The sequence below is a fragment of the Raphanus sativus genome, unplaced genomic scaffold (assembly GCF_000801105.2).
Source record: "Raphanus sativus cultivar WK10039 unplaced genomic scaffold, ASM80110v3 Scaffold0567, whole genome shotgun sequence".
NCBI lineage: Eukaryota > Viridiplantae > Streptophyta > Magnoliopsida > Brassicales > Brassicaceae > Raphanus > Raphanus sativus.
In genome coordinates, this window is record NW_026615885.1 from 13,505 (window position 1) to 35,463 (window position 21,959).

The 21,959-nt window shown below is 26.9% G+C and overlaps 2 protein-coding genes across 2 annotated transcripts; one reads left to right on the plus strand and one right to left on the minus strand.

The window, feature by feature from the left end:
- Positions 1-1,390: 1,390 nt before the first annotated feature.
- On the minus strand, positions 1,391-2,953 carry LOC130502459 (transcription factor RAX2-like). Its single transcript, XM_056997254.1, has 3 exons — positions 2,723-2,953; positions 2,451-2,580; positions 1,391-2,057 (listed from the first exon to the last, which is right to left on the minus strand). The coding sequence occupies exons 1-3, from the start codon at positions 2,856-2,858 to the stop codon at positions 1,478-1,480; spliced, it is 846 nt and encodes a 281-aa protein (XP_056853234.1). The 5' UTR covers positions 2,859-2,953; the 3' UTR covers positions 1,391-1,477.
- Positions 2,954-9,634: 6,681 nt separating this feature from the next.
- LOC130502460 (S-adenosylmethionine synthase 3) lies at positions 9,635-11,509 on the plus strand. The gene is made up of 2 exons (XM_056997255.1): positions 9,635-9,795; positions 10,009-11,509. The coding sequence occupies exon 2, from the start codon at positions 10,011-10,013 to the stop codon at positions 11,181-11,183; it is 1,173 nt and encodes a 390-aa protein (XP_056853235.1). The 5' UTR covers positions 9,635-9,795; positions 10,009-10,010; the 3' UTR covers positions 11,184-11,509.
- The last annotated feature ends 10,450 nt before the right edge of the window (positions 11,510-21,959 follow it).

A 21,959-nucleotide genomic window follows, 5' to 3' on the forward strand; every position in this document is an offset into this window, starting at 1 on the left:
GTTTTTGAAAATGATGAACTTGTAAGAAAATAATATTTTGCGATTGATTCTGATTTGATAACATTTAAAACTTCTCAGAAAAGAATCTATACAAATATAAATAATACATAAAATATTTGCAAATTTTAAATTTTATGAATTATTTCTCAGAAGTTTTAGAATCTTTATAAATAGTTTCATAAATCTTTATAAATAGTTTCATAAATCCTAATAAATGGTTTTATAACTCAAGAAAATAATTTGTTATCAATTATCAATAATTTAAAATCTTAACTTTAAATAATTTTATAAATATTTTATAAATATTTTGTAAACTCCTATAAATAATTTTATAAAAAAAATTAAAACTTCTGTGATGATTTAAAACCTATTAACCATCATAAACGTTTTGTAAACTCCTATAAATAACGAGAAATTCTTCTTTATAAATGGTTTTATAAATATTTATAACATTTTGTATAGATCTTTATATATTGATTTGTAAGCTCTTATCAATGATATAATAATCATTACTGATGATTTAAAACCTTAAAATGATTACCAAATATTTATATAATTATATACTATTATATATCTGGTATAAATCATTATTAATGAATAAATATAAATGACTTTAAGTTTTAAAAATATATATTAATAACCACAGAAGATTTTAAACTATTTTAAATAATTAATAAACTCATTATATGATGCATCAATAGTTATTATAATATTTTTATTAAAGTTATATGTTTTATATATGTATATTACGACTTATATAGAAAAATAAAGTTTTTACGATTGTTTATAATAGAAAAATAAAGCTCGTATATTGATTTTACTAACAACTTTTTAACAACATACTTCATATAATTTCTAAATAGAATATTAATGAAAAATGGAATAATGAAGTATTATATAGAATTTCCATATTTGATACCATTTGATACTATAAATGATTATGCATAAAACTATGTAAATAGTTTGGCAACTAACATTAATTGATTCTATGATTTTCTTTTTTAGATTTGATTAAAATAAATAAAAATTAAAAATCATCGACCAATGAAATTATAATGATTTTTTCACAGACTGGTTGTATTGGTTGTATGAGTGACACGTCAGCAGAAGTCAATAAAGTGACTTTTCAATTAATGTATAGGAGGATATTTGATCTGATGTATCCATTTGGTTACAGTTGCGTGCGGAGGCAGATAACCGCAAAAACCCTAGTTAATGCATCTAACTATTAGGGAGGCAAAGAAAATTAAACAACATGTTGGTTGTAGACATTTAGTCGATTTGTTAGGCATAATTTCTTGATAAAATAAAATTTTATAACAGCTATAGGTTAAACAAAACTTAGGGTTCTTTACACAATAAAAAAAATATCAGAGTATGCTCATGAAAAAACATGTTCAAACTCCTTTTAAAAACAAAAGTTTTAATAATTTATTTTTAGAGAATATGGAGATTGAATCAAAGTTGGAGAGAGAGATCAATAGTACAACATGAACTTATCCTCTCTCTTGCTTTCATCAAACCATAAGCTATTGCTACTACTTGTACAGCTACTACTTATTAACTGATTTATCTCATCCATTCCATAACCTTCCTTTGATCTCTCAGGTTCTTCATAATGATAATCATGATGCTCCATCTTCACTCTTGTTACTGTACGTGTTGTACTTGACCCACTTCTTAGATCACTCAACAACATCTTCTGGCTGTCGTCTTGATGCCTCATTACGAACTTGTTACTGTTTGGAGAATTTACCCAACTGCCCATGTCTTCTTGGTATAATAGTTGTTGTGGGCCCATCACTGTCATCATCCCCCGATCAGGCGTGATCAGCTGGTTTGTAGATATTGAGGGGTCATACGGAAGAAGACTATTGATCATGTTGTAATGTGATGATGAGGATGGTGATGATGAGGATGATGATGAAGTAATGGCTAAGAGGTGATGAGGTTGTGGAGCCGTAGTGGCAATGAGTTTCTTCTTGAGCTTAGTGTTCCAATAGTTCTTGATGTCATTATCAGTTCTACCATGCAGGTGAGCTGCTATTACTGACCACCTGCATTTTCAACATGATTTACTCCTTTATGTAACCATAATAATTAAATAAAAATGTACTTTAAGCTTAATTATTCAATACTGCCATTTGCTTTCCTAAATTATGAACTAAAGAATATACCCTCAAAAGGAGGCCACTCAAAAGGAGGTCACTTATACAGCACAAAATGGGGCATGTAAAAGCTAAAATCAATTATTTTAATTAATAAAATATGAGATGAAATCCTCCTTGAAACATGCAAATTCTCTTGTTTTTGATACCTACTTTCTCCATTTTTCATATGATTTAAACAAGAGTTATCTTTTCAGGTTAGATATACCACCAAGACCAAGATTAATAGAATTGGAAGCATATCAGTTATACTATAAGAAGTTGAAGCTAGACTTTCTTAACCTGCTTCCAATGGAGGCAAAGAGGCTGCAGATAATATAGTCTTCTTCCTCAGAGAAATCTCCATGTCTTATGTTTGGTCTCAAATAGTTCAACCATCTCAGTCTGCAACTCTTCCCACATCTCCTCAAACCTTTACATATATCATATTATACAAGATAAATAAAATCAACCAAAACCCACCAAAGGTTTCAAATCCAAAGAGACCCCACAAAAAATACAAGACATTAACCCATTAAATCATGAGATATATATATATATATATGATATAATACCAGCTTTGTGAGGGAGAGTAATCCAATTCCCACCAGTGCCTTGTTTCTCTATGTAATCTTTAAGCTTTGCGTCTTCTTCAGGAGACCATGGACCTCTCTTCACATTTGCCTTGTCACAACATGGAGCTCTCCCCATCTCTCTCAGATCTCTGTTTGTTCTTAGCTAATCTAACATGAGGAAACTTGGTTTTGTCTTCTGAAAGAGAGAAGAAGAAAAAGAAAAAGAGTTCGCTGTTTCGTAAATTATCAAAGACAAAGACATATTTATTGCTATATGTATAGGAATTAGGAAACGTCCAAGTCAATGAAAAACTAATTTTCTATTTTCTTTCCATAAAGTCTTTTCCTCTTCTCCACATGTGGATTAACTTCATTACTATATATACTAGGTGATTCTCTTATAAAAATTTATAAAGTTAATACATAATAATTAATTAATATTTTAATTTTAATTATTTATAATTAAATACTAATTTCATTTTAATTAGATATGTTATTTTGGATATATAATATTTAGTTTGTTTGATTACTATCTCTATATATTAGATTTCATTTAGCACTTCTCTAAATTCAACTATATATAGTATTTTCTAGATAAATTAAAGTTTTGAATAATTTTGTTATTTGTCTTAGATTTGTAAATATATTTTAGGACGATTATAATGTTTGAAATTTTATATAAAGTTGTATTTGACCAAAACTAACTATCTTAATAAAAAAGAGCTTTGTATAAAAATAAAATGAATGTGTGTGTTTTTGGTCACCAAAGCAAAACAATTACAGCTGGTTTTATGTTATAATGTTAGAAGTAAAAATAGCGATAAATTAAAGATGTTCGTGTTAAAAGTTAGTGTGGTTTTTATCATGTTTTATGATTGCAATTTTATCTATTGATAGTTTTTTATCAGATGTTATGCTATCCTTCTTTTTTTTGGGTAAAATGTTATGTTATTCTTATGACAAGAATATTTTTATAGGAAAATACAAAACATTATTTTGGTCAAATCTCAAAATATTTTTTTATATAAATATCTATTTAATATAAATGGTAACATGCTAAAAATAATAATATATGTATGAAATAAGAAACTGGTAAAAGAAATACTATTTGAGCAGCTCCAACAATGAGTTATAAGAAGGTTCTTACAATTAAAGAAAAATGAAAAATATTAAAAACAAAAAAAAAAGAGTGTACAAAAGTTCTTAAACCTCATCTTTTATGAACCTATTAGTAAACCCCAAATAACATGTGTCATTCCAACTGCTTTTCAACCTATAAGTATAATATTGATCTTTTTTTTTCTTTTAAAACCCAAGAGGATTTCTAATTACTGATAATGTTGCTCTTATAATGAGAAAAAAATGTGCATGTAGATTTTAGAGTCAGACATTTATGCATGGTATTTAATTTTCTTGGTACACTGTACCAATTAAAAAAGAAGTAGTTCATGGACTGCCGCTGCCCAAATGTAGTGTGACTGGTGATGAGGAAATAATCAAATGAAAAACACGAGAATTTGACATTCAACAAAAAATAGAGAGCATGAAAGTGATGTGTACTTACTTTCCTAAAGAAAACAAGTGAAATCTTTGACTAAGCCATTTCCCACGAGACTTTGTCAAAGTGATTGATCACGAGGCCACCACACATACTTTTTTTCGAACACAATCACCACACTGCACATACCTATATAACATATTCTTATGGGAAGAAAATTGTACACTAGACTGCAGATCGAATACTACCACTATTTTCGGTGTTTGAAATTTACTCATATTTTATATTTTATGGATATCTAACTTTTTATTTTTTTGCTCAGGTTTTTCGATATTCAAAAAATTTGCGAATATTGTTCAAATATCTCATTTACTTTGTTCAGTATAAATAAATTTTAAAAAACATACATGTTTGTTTTCAAAAAATATCTTTTACATAATATAAACTATAAAGAGAGACTAGTGAAACTATATGTTTCATAAATTTCAAAATTAATTAAATATTTTTACAAAACATAAAATTTTAGAAGAACTATAGTTTTTATAAAGATTATTCATTTTGTAATTTAATATTTATATAAGTAATTATAAATAATACTAATAAATTTTTATTTAAATATTATTTATACAAAATTATAATATCAAACTTCTATATTTAATTATACATATACATATATCTGTATAAAAATTGGTAGATCATATATCGGTCTTAATAGATATTGATTTTTAATATTTATTTTACTTCGATGACTTACAAATATCCAGATTTTTTTAGTTGAATCAAAACAAATAACAAATCAAATAAAAATAACTGATAAAATATGCTTAGAAGGGTAATGAACCGCACCGCTTCGGTAGCTAGTTCGCCGGATTCCATGGCTTCATTCTCTAAGCTCTGAAACGATGCTTCATCTGGTACCACCATTTGTACCTTTTGCATGTGATCGCTGAGGGTAAGTGGTCAGAACTGTAGCTCACCGGAACGTCCAACCCCAAAATCGGAGGCTTGATATCCTACTCAGAGCATCTAGAAAAGATTTTATATTTTATAATTTGCAAAATTCTATATTTAAAGTTCAAAATATTATTTTTCAAAAATAAAATTCCAAACGTAACTTCTAAACTATTTGTAATTTATTTTATAATCTTTATATTTGTCATAACTAATCGTAGATCTATAAATCGTTTATAAATAACTAGAATATATATAAACATATTACAATAATATTATTTAATCTATCTTATTAAAACAGAAATATTACAACTTTTTCTAGGCGAATTTTAAAGTTGGACCTTATGTAATTAATGCTATATTAATCTACTTATTATTAGACATGTCTTTTGTAAATAATTAATATCAATTATACCATAGTTTTTCACTTCTTACCTTATTATTATGTCCACTACGCATGTTTCCTTATATTGCATATATTTTACTATAAGTTAGATACATCCACTAGCATATTATACTATAAGATAGATTATTAATAATACATCTACTAACATATAATACTATACGACAGATTACTAATAATACAATATATTATATGTATTCATTAACTTGCATCTATCAATATTAGCAATACCATGAAGACGACTAACTCTATACTTTGAACCTATAAACATGATATACTAATTTATAACAAAAATGATATTACTGTTACAAATTAGTTTTTATAAAAAATATTTATAGCAGCAATTTGTTATATAAGAAACATTTAATCAAGACCCAAATCTTTTTTTTCCTGTTCAGAAAAAAAGAAATCTACGAATATATACCATTAAGTTAGCCAAAAATCTTCCGAATAAATAGTAAATCTCACCAACCCAAAAAAATGAATTAAAAATATAACAAAATATATTGTGTTTGAAATTTAGCTCATTGGGTCGGGTATAAATATGTTCATTTCAGGTATGAGTTCTTCGAGTTCTCAATATTTGGATCTAAGTAGGTAGTTGATTTTTTTTTCTCCGGATCGATTTTTTTTGGTTCTGGATCATTCTAAATTTTTTATATTATAAATCTTAAATAATATACAACATGTATATAAAATATGTGAATCAAAAGATAAACCCGCGCGTGATCTAGTAAAATCTTATAATACAATATAAAATTATATCTGTTATGCTCCATTTTCGGTTATGCAAAATTTGTTTGGATAATATTTCAAAGATTTTATAGGTCTTAGAGCAAATTTACCAGACCATTAGTGTTGTTGTAATATTTAAATGTGTGTAATAATTTTTGTTTTCATGTACTTTTTAAAGAAAAGTTTTTTTGTTAAGTATCTTCTGTAATATTCTTATTGCCGAATTCTATTTTAAAATAATATAAATTTTATTTAATTTTATCAGTAAACCTTGAATCTATTAAAAAATATAGAATTATGAGATATAAAAATTTAAAGATCAAAAGGATAAAAGTTATCTAAGAATCATAAATGTGATGTGTAATTAATGTAAAAACTAAAATGCAAATAAAAGATAAAACTTCAAATTAAATAATTTCAAAACTCTAAATTTGAAATTTTAAATTTTTAAAATTTCTTTTTGGAAATAAAAAAACTCTATATTTGAAATTATAAAATTTCTTTTGAAAATGCTCTCATAAATATAAATTTATGCCATCATTCTTAATATAATTTTTTACAATGTCCTATATAGAACTAATTTTTTTGTAAATAATCGAAATGCTCTAAGCGACTGGGACCGGTTCTTTTGCTTGTGCCACAAACCGGGCCTGAAAGTGCATCGAATCGAGTTCACACACACACACATCTCTATAATATTATTTGAGAAGTCACTTTCCTATGTGTCGCGCTCATGTTAACTCTCACGATGGTTGATTACGCTGATACCCTTAATGAATTAAAAAAAAATTACATTTAGATACTATTATTGAAATTTTTATTTAGTTTCCTTTTAAATTTTTCCAAATAACATATATAATAAAAAGGAAACATTTATAAAGTTTTTTTAAAAAATTAAAAACGAAAATATATATTTATATAATATGATTTCATTAAAAAAAGGAAATTTCACAAAATAGAAATATTCCATTTAAGACTATTTTAAATAACATAAAATATACTTTTGAAGTAATAAAATATTTATTTATATCTATATTTTCTTAGATGAAAATATATATTTGTATATAATGTGATTTCGTAATCTATAAATTATATTTTACTTATATAATATGATTTCTAAAATACAATCACAAAAAATTAAACTATTTATTTTAAAGAGATATTAAAAATAAAGTAAAATTAACTTTTGATCAAATAATTAAAATATTTTAAATTAACATAACACTATATAATTTAACAAAGTAGATATATTATATATTATCATTATTAAAAATGTTTTTAATACTAAATTTTATGTTTTATGTTTGTCACAGTTAATATAACCATAATCAAAATACCAACGCAAATCTGAATTTTCATTTTTAGGATTATTTGCATAAATTTCAGTTTACCATTTAATATATATAAGACATAAAATTATTTAAATATTTAGTTATTGTAAATATTGATATGTGTTCTGAAATATCAATATTTACAATATTAGTTACTTAAATAATTTACAATGGTAAACTATTGTAAATTATTAGCTACTTATGTAAGTAACTTCCAATTGATTATCGTTTTACTTTCTATATTTTATTTTAAAAATCAATATATAGTTTAATTTTGTGATTTGGAATCAAATATTTAGTTTATTTTACTTCATTCTAAGCCCAATATATCTTAAGTTATACATAATCTTCCTCAAATATATTTATATATCTAAGGTAACAACCAAAGTAAAAGCAAATAATCATAATTTTCATATATTTAAAATAAAAATATATTAGTTGAATTTAGAGAAATTGATTGATGCAATCCAATATACCCAAATGATAACTTATTTAAAATCATATGTCTGATTAAAATAATATAATATTATTAGTATAAATTATGCATACAAATTATAAATTAATTCAAAATTAAAATTAAATAACAATCAACTATTGTAACATATTTAATTTATAAAATATTTGTATCCGTGCATGAGCACGGGAAAATCACCTAGTATATATATATATTGTTATATTTTATTTGTATACTACTAAATAATATCCTATATAAGTATGAGATGGAGTCGCTACCCGAGAAGATTTTTCAGTGATTTCATGGTTTATTCAAAGAGGTTAAATCTATCAACAATATTATCTCATTAAATATTCATTAATAATTGATAAAAGGGTGTCTTATAGTGTAAGATATAAAAATAAGCAGCTCTGTTTACTAATAGGATACTGTTAGTTTACCTCGTATATCAGTAGAGAAGCAAGACCTAATGAAGAGACTAGGGGGAGTTTTATGTTATCATCATACTGTATCATGTCTCTCCCTGGAGGTAAACCCCCACAACTTCTCAGCTCTAATTTATGAGCTTAAAATAACCATTTGGTAATGAATTGCGAAATTAGTGTATCAATTATAATTGTAACAAATTGTGGCTTTGTTGACAAATGTTGAAGTGAATTCAAATTGATATTTTCAGATACTTCTCTAGTTAAAACTTGGATAAAAAAATGTTGTGTGAAAGACAAGATTATGATAATCTCTATCTTTCTTACGGAAGCTGAAACAGTGAAATCTGCTTTTGGACCTTTTGTGGAGGCTGTAAAATTCTCGAATCTACATGATTGGCTTGTTTGTTGAGAGCATCAAGGGAACATTGTATCGTCCTCCTCCATACCATCTTCATGCTTCCTTAACATTTTTTTGGCCTCATGTGCCAGATCATTTAGACATATATGTCCTCTTTTGCACTGGGCAAGCCTAATGAAACATTTCTCCGACATAAACCTTCAAATTTGTAAAGATAATTAAATCCCCAAATTATTGAATTTTTTCTTTATTTGTCTAAACCCTCTAAAATCTTAGGGCCGACCCTGCCTCTTTCCAATTTGAACTTGTTCTTGTTATGTTTATCAGCATTTATCATTTATGTCTTATAAGTTTATACGTGAAGTTCTTATCGGATGCTCATATGTTTAACTAGAGTTTTTTTTGTTATTGAACAAACACCATCACCAACCAACGTCTAACTACTAAATATCCATGAATAAGACATGAAAATCGTGTTACAACTTACAATACAAACAGATTGTTTTGTTTAAAAAAAAAGGAAAATTCTCAAGGATCCGGTTCGGAGTTATACTATAATCCAATTACAATGTCGATAACGGGTCGGGTCGTGGTCTCACCAACCACACCAACGAGGTTGGTGAGAGACTATAATAGGCTTCATCTGACCGTCCGTATCTTCTTAACATGTATAAACGGTGTAAAAAGCTTTTACAACACTACACCCATAACACGGGATCAAAACTACACCAACCATAAAAACCGAAGGAGTGTTAGCACGAGAAGAGCGGACAAAACAGAGAGCGAGTCGAACTCCGAGTCACACGGCGAGTTATTCTCCTCCACTCACTCTTTATCTCAATATATCCCTCATCTTCTCCTCGTTACTCTGCTCTTCTCTCCTCAAGATCTTGAACCCTCTCGTTAATTTAACAGGTTTGTTTTCTTGTTCATCCATTGTTGCTCTGTCTCCGTTTAGATCGGTAAACTGTGTTGGTACCTTGCATGTAACAGCACGTTCTTGATTTGTAATCTTATGGTTGTGTTGTTAAATCTTACATAACTAAGTTCATGTTTTTAGATCTTGATTGTGTCGGTGGAAAACTGTACTAATCTTTTTGAATCTTGTTATTTTTTCTGTATTTCAAGAAATGGAAACGTTCCTATTCACATCTGAATCAGTCAACGAGGGACATCCCGACAAGCTCTGCGACCAGGTTTCCGACGCCATCCTCGATGCTTGTTTAGAACAAGACCCTGAAAGCAAAGTCGCTTGCGAGACATGCACAAAGACCAACATGGTGATGGTGTTCGGTGAGATCACAACCTCTGCTAAAGTAGACTACGAGAAGATCGTTAGATCCACTTGCAGGGAGATTGGTTTCATCTCAGCCGATGTTGGTCTTGACGCTGACAAGTGCAATGTCTTGGTCAACATTGAGCAACAGAGTCCCGACATTGCTCAGGGAGTTCACGGTCATTTGACCAAGAAGCCTGAAGATATCGGAGCTGGTGATCAGGGACATATGTTTGGTTACGCTACTGATGAGACACCTGAGCTTATGCCTTTGACTCATGTCTTGGCCACCAAGCTTGGTGCTAAGCTTACTGAAGTGAGGAAGAACAAGACTTGTCCCTGGTTGAGACCTGATGGTAAGACGCAAGTCACGGTCGAGTACAAGAACGATGGTGGAGCTATGATTCCCATTAGAGTCCACACGGTTTTAATCTCAACTCAACATGATGAAACTGTCACCAACGATGAGATTGCTGCTGACTTGAAGGAGCATGTGATCAAGCCGGTTATTCCTGCTAAGTACCTTGATGAAAACACCATCTTTCACCTTAACCCATCTGGTCGTTTTGTCATCGGAGGGCCTCACGGTGATGCTGGACTCACGGGAAGGAAGATCATCATCGACACTTATGGTGGTTGGGGTGCTCATGGTGGAGGTGCTTTCTCAGGGAAAGACCCTACCAAGGTTGATAGAAGCGGTGCCTACATCGTTAGGCAAGCTGCAAAGAGTGTGGTTGCAGCTGGACTCGCACGCCGCTGTATAGTCCAGGTGTCATACGCCATCGGTGTCCCTGAGCCTCTCTCGGTGTTTGTTGATACTTACAAGACCGGAACTATCCCAGACAAGGACATACTTGTGTTGATCAAGGAGGCCTTTGACTTCAGGCCGGGCATGATGGCTATTAACCTTGACTTGAAGAGAGGAGGTAACTTCAGGTTCCAGAAAACAGCTGCTTATGGCCATTTTGGACGTGAAGACCCTGATTTCACTTGGGAGGTCATCAAACCACTTAAGCCAAAGGCTTAAACAAAACAAAAAAAACAAAAGGTACCATTATTATTGCAAAAGATTTGAATAATCCCTTTACACTCACATATGTCTTTGCTGCCATTTGAACTTGGAACACAAGGCGAATGAACAGAAGATTTGAATTTCATGTTTTGAATTTCTGCCTCTCTTTTTTTATTTTTCTTTCTTTCTTAATATATCTTGTATTGTAATTTTGATTGTGTAATCAAGAAATCCATCGTTGTACGTAGTAGTAAACATTATGGTTATGTATTAATATGCAAAATTTCTCAATATATGAAAGGATCCGCTATATTTGTTTTTTTTATCCTCACATTTGATTATTTTTTCTTGTCTAAAGCTTTTATATAAAAGTCAGATTACAAGCATTACAAAGATACCACGCTGACTGTTGCATGAAACAAAACCAGACTCTAAAGCCGGCTACCGTATACAACGATACTAGAGTCTAAACCTAAGGATTTGTCGGAAACAAACTCTAGATACAAAGATAACCAACACGAGGAGGGTAAATCCTTACAATTATTAGCAACAACACAACCTACCACTAAACATTGATAGTCGACTGAAACTCCCACAGTCCAGGGATAAGACGGAGTAGCGCAGGAGATGCGGAACAATCAAGCTCACAAGTCACAGCCGAGAGATCTACGACCAAAGGCGGAAGAGACTCTAAGCAAAAAGAACCCACGAAAAACTAGTTCAAAACCAACGATTATCGAAAACATAAGAACCAAGAACGAGAATCTAAATCCTATCCACCTATAATTTTCAACTTGAAAGAGTCAAGAGGTTATCCCCATATTTGATTTAATTATAGTATATTGTGTCAAAAATAAAAAATAATAATTCGAATCCTGCATACTGAAAAATTAAATTTTAGACATGAAACTGATACGTGAACCGAAAATGTAGGCTGGTAACACGTAACTAGTCTAAATCCATTTTGCTATGGACCGGAATATTCCTGTTTATTAAAAAAATTGAGATTTTTTTTTTAAATGTCATGTAGGTCATTCCATCAAACATACAGTAAATGTTAAACTAATATTCCATTTGTTTATGAATAAGTGTCATTTTGATATTTTTCACACAAATTAAAAAAATGACGAAAATATATGTAAGTTATTATTAATTTCACCACTCTAACCAATAGTATCTTTGTAATACTATTTCAGAAATCAGTTTCTCATGTGTCGTTAATTCCTATGATAATTAATTATAATTGTATCCTTAATTAATTAAATATATAATTACATTATTAAAATATTTTCTCTTTCCTTTTTATTTAGATTTCCATTTTATTTATTTTTTCCAAATAACCTATATAATAAAATTTTATAAAATTTTAAAACGAAATTATATTTTATATATAATGTGTCATAGAAAAGGAAAGTTGACAAAATCATTTTGATTTTAAAATAAAAATAATCTCTCCTTTTAAAAGATAATCTTAAACAGCATAATATATACTTTAAAAGTAGTACGTATTTTATTAAAACTAATATACTTCTCAAATTATTAAAAATAATTTAAATAACATAAAATAAAATAAAAATCTTTAATGATTTTATTTAATTAAGTTTCCTATTTGTTTTCAAATAAAATTTATTATAAAGAAAAATTATAAAATTTTAAAAGAAAATATTTTTATTCATAATGGGATTTCAATAAAAGTAAGGTTAATAAAATTAATCTTGATATAAGGTAAGTAAATAATTTTTATTAATTTATTGATAATGTATTTTATGTAACTTCGTACATATCATCACTTTAATTTTTCTAAATTGTTTTTTTTTTGCAAATCAACATATACCAAAAAAAAAAAAAAAATATACTTACACATCTAATACAATTATTATTTGACTGAATTATATTAAAAATAGTTCTACTTTAATTTGAAAAAAATATATGTAACATAATATACCCAGAAAAAGAGTAAGTAAACCAATCAAAATTCTTTTAATATCACCTAGTTTGAGATAAATAAAATTATTTATAAAATCAATGGAGACTGCAATTAATTTTCATATGAAAGTAAGTTTCATTTGTATTAGAATTGTAAAGTGATATTTTTGTGTAACATGAAAAAAAAGTTAGAATGACACTTATTATGAAACACATGGAGTATAAAATTGATTACATACATAAAAATGTCATTTTCTTAGATTATAAAATATTAAAGAAAACATATACCAATGCAACATATGCTAAATCTCTAACCTATAGAAAACTCTATATTAATTTCGAATGCAGTTCACAAATAGTCTTTTTGTGTCCAAATATTCAAATTAAATCTAAATAAAATTTTATATTAGCGTGATTACACAAGTTGTATTTTATATTGTATATAGTTTAATTTCTAAAACCTTAAAATTTATATGTATTTTAATGTAAACATCTTTTAAATGAGACTTTTACTCATAATGATTGTATGATTATTTGTAGCTTGGTATATAAAAAAAATTAAACCAATGATCACAAATTTTGCAGTGTGATATTTTCAACAGTTTTAGTAATTTATAGTCATTTAAAAAGTCAAAATATAACTAGAAAATTTTATTATATGATTAATGCGAATGTTTAATTTATTTTAATAATATAAAATAAAAATGATATAGGATACACAATTTATTATCAAATATTTATTATTTAAAATTATTAATTATCATATATATATACATATATATATATATATATATATATAAATCATATTAGGTAATTATGTGGCATTTATTTAAATAAAAAGTAATAATGTTTTTAGATAAAAATTAATTTATGATTAATTAATTAAAATATACTATATGTTTAGATAGACCAATTTATTTTTCTAAAAACTAATAACTATTTTAATGATGACACATGCCATAACTCAAATGTTGTAATTTTCTCAAATAATTTTAAAGTAAAATAAAACTTTGTAGTTGCTACTGATCATTGTATATAACCCCTTTAAAATATACTTTGGATTCGATTTTAAATGGAAATTGTTCACATTTCCATTTAATGCATGAGATTGTATCTTCTTCACATTTTTTCTTTACAACGAATAACATCGTATCTTTGGAATGACGATCACCATTTTATGAGTAGCAGTAAACTATCTTCTTTCTAGTGTAGAGAGTAGTAACAACAGCCATTACCTCCTCTCGAATTGCACTGCATTTTCTAAGTTTGAGGTCGACGCAAATTTTCATAGTTGAATAGAACAAGTTGCTTGACTAATTGTTTTGCGAGAATTGGAGACAGTTAATGGCGAATTTTAAAATTCGAGACTATCAAGTTTCCAGTGGTGGACGTCTACATTCTACCGGGTTTGGTATCATCTCTGTCTTCTTTTTTTCTGCAGGTCCGGCGGGTGTGGCAGTTTCTTTGGCTATCTCCTTTCCAAATAAAGAGCTCGGTACAGCTAATGGACATCTTTGGTTTGAGATGGTGGAAGGCTCGTCTCTCCGATTCAAGACAGGATCTGAACACATCCGAATGAAACATTGGCTTTGGCTCCCAAAAATTTTATAGAAGTTTTACATAGGAATAGACCCATAAACATTGATATTGGCCCCAAAATTTTTAGAGTTCTTAAGAAATGTTTCAAACCAAAGATAGTGGTAGTGATAGTGATAGTGATCTCTGTAATTTTCAAACAAAGTTGTGGTGTTTTTTCGTTGTGGCGGGACTGATGTGGTTGTAGCATCGTACTTTTCTGGCGAGGCTGCGGTGACTCTAATTGTGGCGGGTCTGATCTGGTTGAAGTTTCGTACTTTCCAAGCGAAGCTGCGACGTGTTCATTATGGCGGGATTGATGTGGTTGGAGTTTTCTACTCTTTAGTCGTGGTATGGAGATCTGTGACATCTTGTTTGTTTTAAGGTGATTATTGGTTGTTGTTGTACTGTTGTTCATTGTGTTTTAATTGTGCTGTATATTTCGGTTTTTCTGTTTTTTTATAATGTCTCTGTATTTCTGTCAAAAATTAAAAGTTGGCATAAATTTAATATTTTACCAAAAAAAATTAGAGGCAATCCCATCAAGAAAAAATAGAAACTAGATCAAACTGATTTACTGTTAGATAGAACTTATTTAATTGACTAGTACAAATTGTATTTTATTTTCAAAACTATGTATATATATAATATCCTTATTTTTTTTCATCCGATGCAATATGATATATATATTCTATATCTTTAGACCTTTAGACATTTATTTATTTTGGATCTTGGTGACAGCCCGAAGGAAAGCAGCTTTTATACTATAGCTATTTTTGTTTACATTAGTTATTTGCCCCCCGACAGAATGTAATATTCATTCCCATTTTCGAATCCAATGAACACTTCATATGTTACATCATCGCATGCATTAAAACTTAATGGTTAATCTGATTAAAAAAAAATGGGCTGAATTGGTTAAAAAGCTGGTAGTTTAAAAAATTGTTTCAAAATAGTATTTACAAAATCAAATTGTTTGAAATGCGGCGAATTGAGTGGAATAGTCATTTCAACTGGTGATTATTAGTTCAAGTATAAGAAATGAAAACTTTAATATAATAAAAACTATTGATAATAATTAATTTAAAATAAGGAAAAAAATCTAAACATTCTTATTTTTAGATGTTTCATAAATCACATTATCCATGAATAGCTCAGCTGAGAAATGTGTTTGCTAATCTTTGTTCATAACAAGAGCACACTTAACCCTGGAGGCAAGAGGAGGTTACGAATTGGTTAGGAGCTTTATGAATCTATATCAAGAACAAACTCAATTTTCCCACCAGACTGTATATTTTAAAACATATGTTTTAATGGAATGCATGCACCCAAATAATATAACTATTGATAATCTCAAATTATCAGGAGCAAATAATTGAGGATTATTTTTAAAATAATAGAAGCAAATCAATAATGAAGTTGGTTCTATTTGGAAAATGAATATTTTTGCCGGACAGACGGTCCCGCAACCGTGGATCATTAAGACTCATACCACCGTTACCGACAAATATAGTGAAAGCTTATGTTTTCATATTTTTACAAGTATAATCATTTTTTATTTTAAAAATCGAATAATATGAAACATTTTCCTTTCGGGGACATCTGATCAGTTTAATTTGGTTAGGAAATATAAAATTTAATTTGGCCTAAGACCTTGATTGGTACTTTGAAACTATCTTAGGCATAAATCAGACGGTTAGTCTACGCCTACCGAGTTAACAGAAAATCAGAAATTAATCAAGAATTAATCAGAAATTAGTTTTTGCATATTTCTTAATTTTTTGTAGAAATCAATACAATTAAAACAGCAGTCTTTTTTTGAAATCCAATTAAACTTTAAAAATAATTTTAGGAGACTGCCACTGCCTATTAATTAACTATGTTAATCATTTTAAACAGAAATAACAAATAATCGTATTGTTAGAAGATATTTAGGATTCCATTTCTTTTGTCATTTTATAATTAACTATACCAATAAATGTCAGCTGTATATATCTAAATTAGTTCTTATCGTACGTTACTGAGATTTTAATTTTTTTTATTCTAGCATATTCATTTAAGTATATCAATAAAATACTAGACAAGAAACTAATAAAAATTCTTATGTATGTGAACATTACAAATGGATTTATGATACTGAGCACTCATTAGTATAGATTTTGTATTTCATGTATCTAAAATAGATAAATAATACTCAAAATGCCAAATATAATTAAAAGATATATTGTTTCTCTACCGAAATATTCACAATAAACTAATTTATATGTTAAATTTAGCTATTTTTAAATGCATTATTCAAATTTATATTTAATATATTAATTTTTATATTTTGAAATTTTAAAGTATATAATATATTTCAAGTTATTATAAACGGATTATCCAAACCAGAACCAAATCTAAAAAAATCTAAACTGAGCCCAAACTGAAATTTATAAATACCTAATAGAACTCAAATCTTGATGAAATTTATTATATACTTCAAAATCTCAAAATATAAAAATTACATATTAAATATAAATTTGAATAATGTATTTTAAAATAGCTAAACTTAACGTATAAATTGGTTTGATTTGAATAATTAGTTAACAATATCAAAATTTGTAACCTTTAAAATAAGCATACTAATTGGTTATAAAATTATTAATCATACCCAAATTATTGAAAATAATCCTAAAACGGAATCAAACCAGAATTGACCTCAATATTTTATCGGCTTCATAATATTTTATCTGAACAAAACCGGAAACAAAATAATAAAACCAAAACCAAATTCATAAATAACCAAACGGTTCTTATTACTCTTGAACCGAGAAATCAAAAAAAAACCAAACTAAAATAAAACCAAAAACAAAAAAAAAGCTGGAACTAAACTGATACACAAAATGACTTTGTCTAAACATATTAGTGAACAAAGAGACGGGTTAACAAAACTATCAACAAAAAAAGTAGTTCCGCGCTTTCAAAGTGCGGGTCAAAATCTAGTATGTATGTTAAAGCTTTATATGTGAGTCATATCACTAATAATTTAAATAGTCATGTGGAAATAGGTTTTACATATAGGAGATGTCATGGTTTCGAACAATTCCAAGCCTAGTTTTTGTTTTAATTTTTTTCTTTTATTAATGGAAAATTTGTAATTAAATTGTCTTTTTCCTTTTAGAGTTTTCGCTTCTGCAAAGTTTTTAATGGCTGCCTCATGCCTTTTTAACTTAATACTTCGTTTTCTTGCAGATTTTTATCATTTATGCTTAACTTCAATTTTCAAGCGTTTAAAACCTTAAAACCCAAAAATTTCAAAGAATCCGATTTTTTGGCCGAGTTTAATGGAATCACCACGGCTCTTCACCGACAGCGTTGCACCGCCGTTTAATCAGCTGTGTTGGCCGCGTTTCGAACACAGGGTACAGCTGACGAAGAAGAAATAACAGTATGCTATAGAATTAATATGTTACAGAAGCAATTTTAAATTATCATAAAAGTTATTATATAATATATTTATTATGGTTTGATATATAAAATTACATTATTTTAAATTGTGTTTTGTTTGATTCTCTATTAGATTTAAAATAAATTATAACAATCTGTATAATTTGATATATTTTCTGTTAGGAAGAAATAGAAAACAAAAACCAAGTGTTAATGAAATCAAATATAACCATTAATATTCTAAAAACCATGCACATATATTGTTAAGAAAAACATGCACATATTTAAATATTCAGAAAATAACTAAATCATCATAATTTATTTTTTCTTTGTTTTCAATTGTTAAAAATAAGATGCTTTGTAATTTAAATGCATAAAAGTAAGTAGATAATTATTTTTTAAAATATATTGTTATTTTAGCATGAAATTATAATTTTAGTTATAAATTTTTTAACCAATTTGATTATTAAATTTGAAACATATTGATTGTAACAATTTCTATTAACTGAACTACTTGTTTTCTTAGGTCTTGATTAATGCAACTGATGACAAAACAGTAGCAGTATGTTCTAGAAGTTATATGCTGCAAAAGTAGTTTGATAGAAGTTTTATGCTGCAAAAGTAGTTTGATGTCATAAATCTATTTAACAAAGTGATTGGTACAACACTACATGTATTATATATAAAAATATTATAAAACATTTTATATAACATTTAATTTCTTTATGTCTAAATAATATAGATATATTTATATTTATAATATATATATATATATATATATGTTAATTTTATACTTTATTTACAATAATAAATATTATTTAATTATAATTATAATTTATTTTTAAATGTAAATTATTATTCTTAAAATTTGAAAATAGATTATTTTTATTTTTCAAAATATATGACATATAATTTATTTATTTCTAAACAAATATATATATATATATATATATATATATATATATATATATTAAGTTTTATAGTTTATTTAAATAATAAATCATATATAGTTATATTTTTAATTTCTTTTTAAATGTAAATTATTATTCTTTTTAGGAATTAAAATGAAGCTTCTCTAGAAGTTTCTTCATATCACTGAACAAAAATTGTTCCTTAATGGCTCTAACTTGTGATTACTGTAGTAGTTTCTATTTCCATTCTATCGAGTATGTCTTCGAAATCTTTTGTTTCCTTTGTAAAATTAATGTTCAGTGAACCTTTATAATATAAGTAGCTGCACACAAAAATAGTACTCAAGATATATATATCTGTTTATTTATATCTACTTTATTAAAACAGCAACATAACCTAGTGATATAGGTTTGATCAAATTATTTAATATAATAATTAAAATATCTTAGTAATCATTTTAAAAATTATTTTACACAAATATGATTCAAAGAAAAAAATAGATATGAAAATAAGTTTCTAAAAATGTAAAACAAAAATATACCCACCTTTCGGCATGCGGATCAAAATCTAGTTTTAAATTAATTTGGATGACAGGTAGCTATTCGGTTCCTTGTCAATTTTTTCCAAATATTTTGTCCTTATAATACTTATAGCATGAATATCATCTTCATTGTTTCTTGTTTTATATCCAAATTACATTTAATTTATTCGAAACTAAATTAAATAACAATAAATAATTTAAAATTTAAAAATTTAATTTAAATCTAACATTTAAAATTTATTATATTACAAATATGAAATTTTTAAATAATAATTCATTATAAAATAATAATTAAACATTGAAAAGTAAACATATAAAACCATAGTTATGGAGCTTTCAGATTGGAATTAGGATTATTCAAGTCGGTTCTTATCAAGTTCTGATTTATGTGTAGAATCTTTTGATATCTGGATTGCTTTTGTGTCGTTTTTTTTGTCGATTCTGATTGGCATTTTAGAATCTGGGAAAAATGCCCATGACAAAGTAGATCTGATAAAGCTTACCTCTTATATGAGTACTAGATTTTGACCCGCGCTTTGGAAGCGCGGAATATTTTACGATGAAAAATTTCACTAATAACTTAACAAATATTTTGGTAATTTTTAAAGAGTGTATATTTAAAATATTTTTGCATTTAAATCAGTGTTTTTAAATTCAACCCGATTGTGATTATACATGTTAATCCGGAGATCTGACAATTCAATTTAGGTTTTTAAAATATTCATATTAAAAAAATCACTAAAAACCTAAGACTAACCGATTGAACTGATGGATGACCGATATGTAATCTAATTGGATTTATATTGTAATAGTTTCATATTTTGTAGTCTTATAACCAAATTTTAAAGTTCATTATTTTGCAATTTATGAAATTATAACGTTTCTACAAAATTTTAAAGAAAAAATGATAGATATAAATAACTAAGATTAATTATTGTATTGTTTGGAAACATTGATAGTAGTATAAAAATTATTGTTTGGAAACATTGATAGTATTATAAAGAAATAAGTATATTGTTTGGAAACATGGATAGTAGTATAAAGAAAGGAACATTAGTGATTTAATGTAGGTTTAACTATAAAGTATAAATGTGTATTTAATTAAAAAACTTACAAAATAAATGTTAGTCCAACAGAATGTTTCTGTTTTAATAAGATAGATATGATAAATGTATGTGAATTAAATATCTAATGAATGTATTTATTTACACTGTTATGAAACACACATCTAGCATTTCCTTGGCCCTATCATAATAATGTTCGCATTTCCATCAAGTATGATGTAACTTAAAGGAATACTAGATTTTGACCCGCCCTTGAAAGGGCGGGGTTTTTTTTGTTGTTTTTTCAGTATAAAAATTAACTATTATTCGTTTTAATTATATAAACCGTAACATGATCAAATTTCAATTATGCGGGTTTGTAATAGTGTGTACAGTATGGCGAAATTTAAAATGCGTCATACAACCGTTTGTGTTTGTAATAAGTTAAACAATGTTTTATCCGAAATTCTTACTTGGGCTATTATATAATTTTAAAGATTTATAATTATATAAAATATTGCTAAAAAGCGCGGGTTGTTTTCACTTATTAACCGAAAATTAATTTACAAATTACTATTATTTTTGTTTCAAATCATAACAATTGAATTTTTATGTTTTTATTATTTGTTTTTTCTCTTCAAAATAAAATAAATAAAACAAATATTGGGTCAAGAGTAATTCGAATGAATTTATAATTTTTTTTAAAGAACATATAATTTAAAAGTTTTTTTTGAAAATAATGTTGAGTTTTAAGAAGTGTTTTCATATTCGACCTAGATCTGTTGAACTGGAAGACCCGTACCATGTATATAATCTAGTTCGGATTTAATGAAAAAATCATTAATTAAAAATCCGATAAAACCCGGTAAAACCAAAAGTTTATTATTAACCTGTGATCTAATACCAATGATCAAATAAAACATAAATATCTTATAGTATTTTGTTTTTTAATTAAATTAATCATATACTTTTTAATAATACATAAATTTGTGGTCTTTAAACTTTGATGATATTTTTATTATGTCATCCAAATAAAAAAGATAATATAAAAACTTATTAATATGACAATATTAGTTTATTTTTGTTATTAATGACCTATTATAAGTTTGTATTTTTCTATTTTTTATTTTAGATTTAAAATTAAATTTATGATACATAAGATTTAAGAAATAACATTATAGTTGTCATTATGTTTTTATTCATTTAGTTTCAGAATATATATGTCTAATATTTGAACATAAAAATTATATTAAATAAAAGTAACATATTTTATAAATATGTGTAAGCCCATTATTTGTTGATCCATTAAATATATTTCTGCAGGCCCAAAACTAAAAGACTCAAATGCCATTAATGAATTTTATTAAT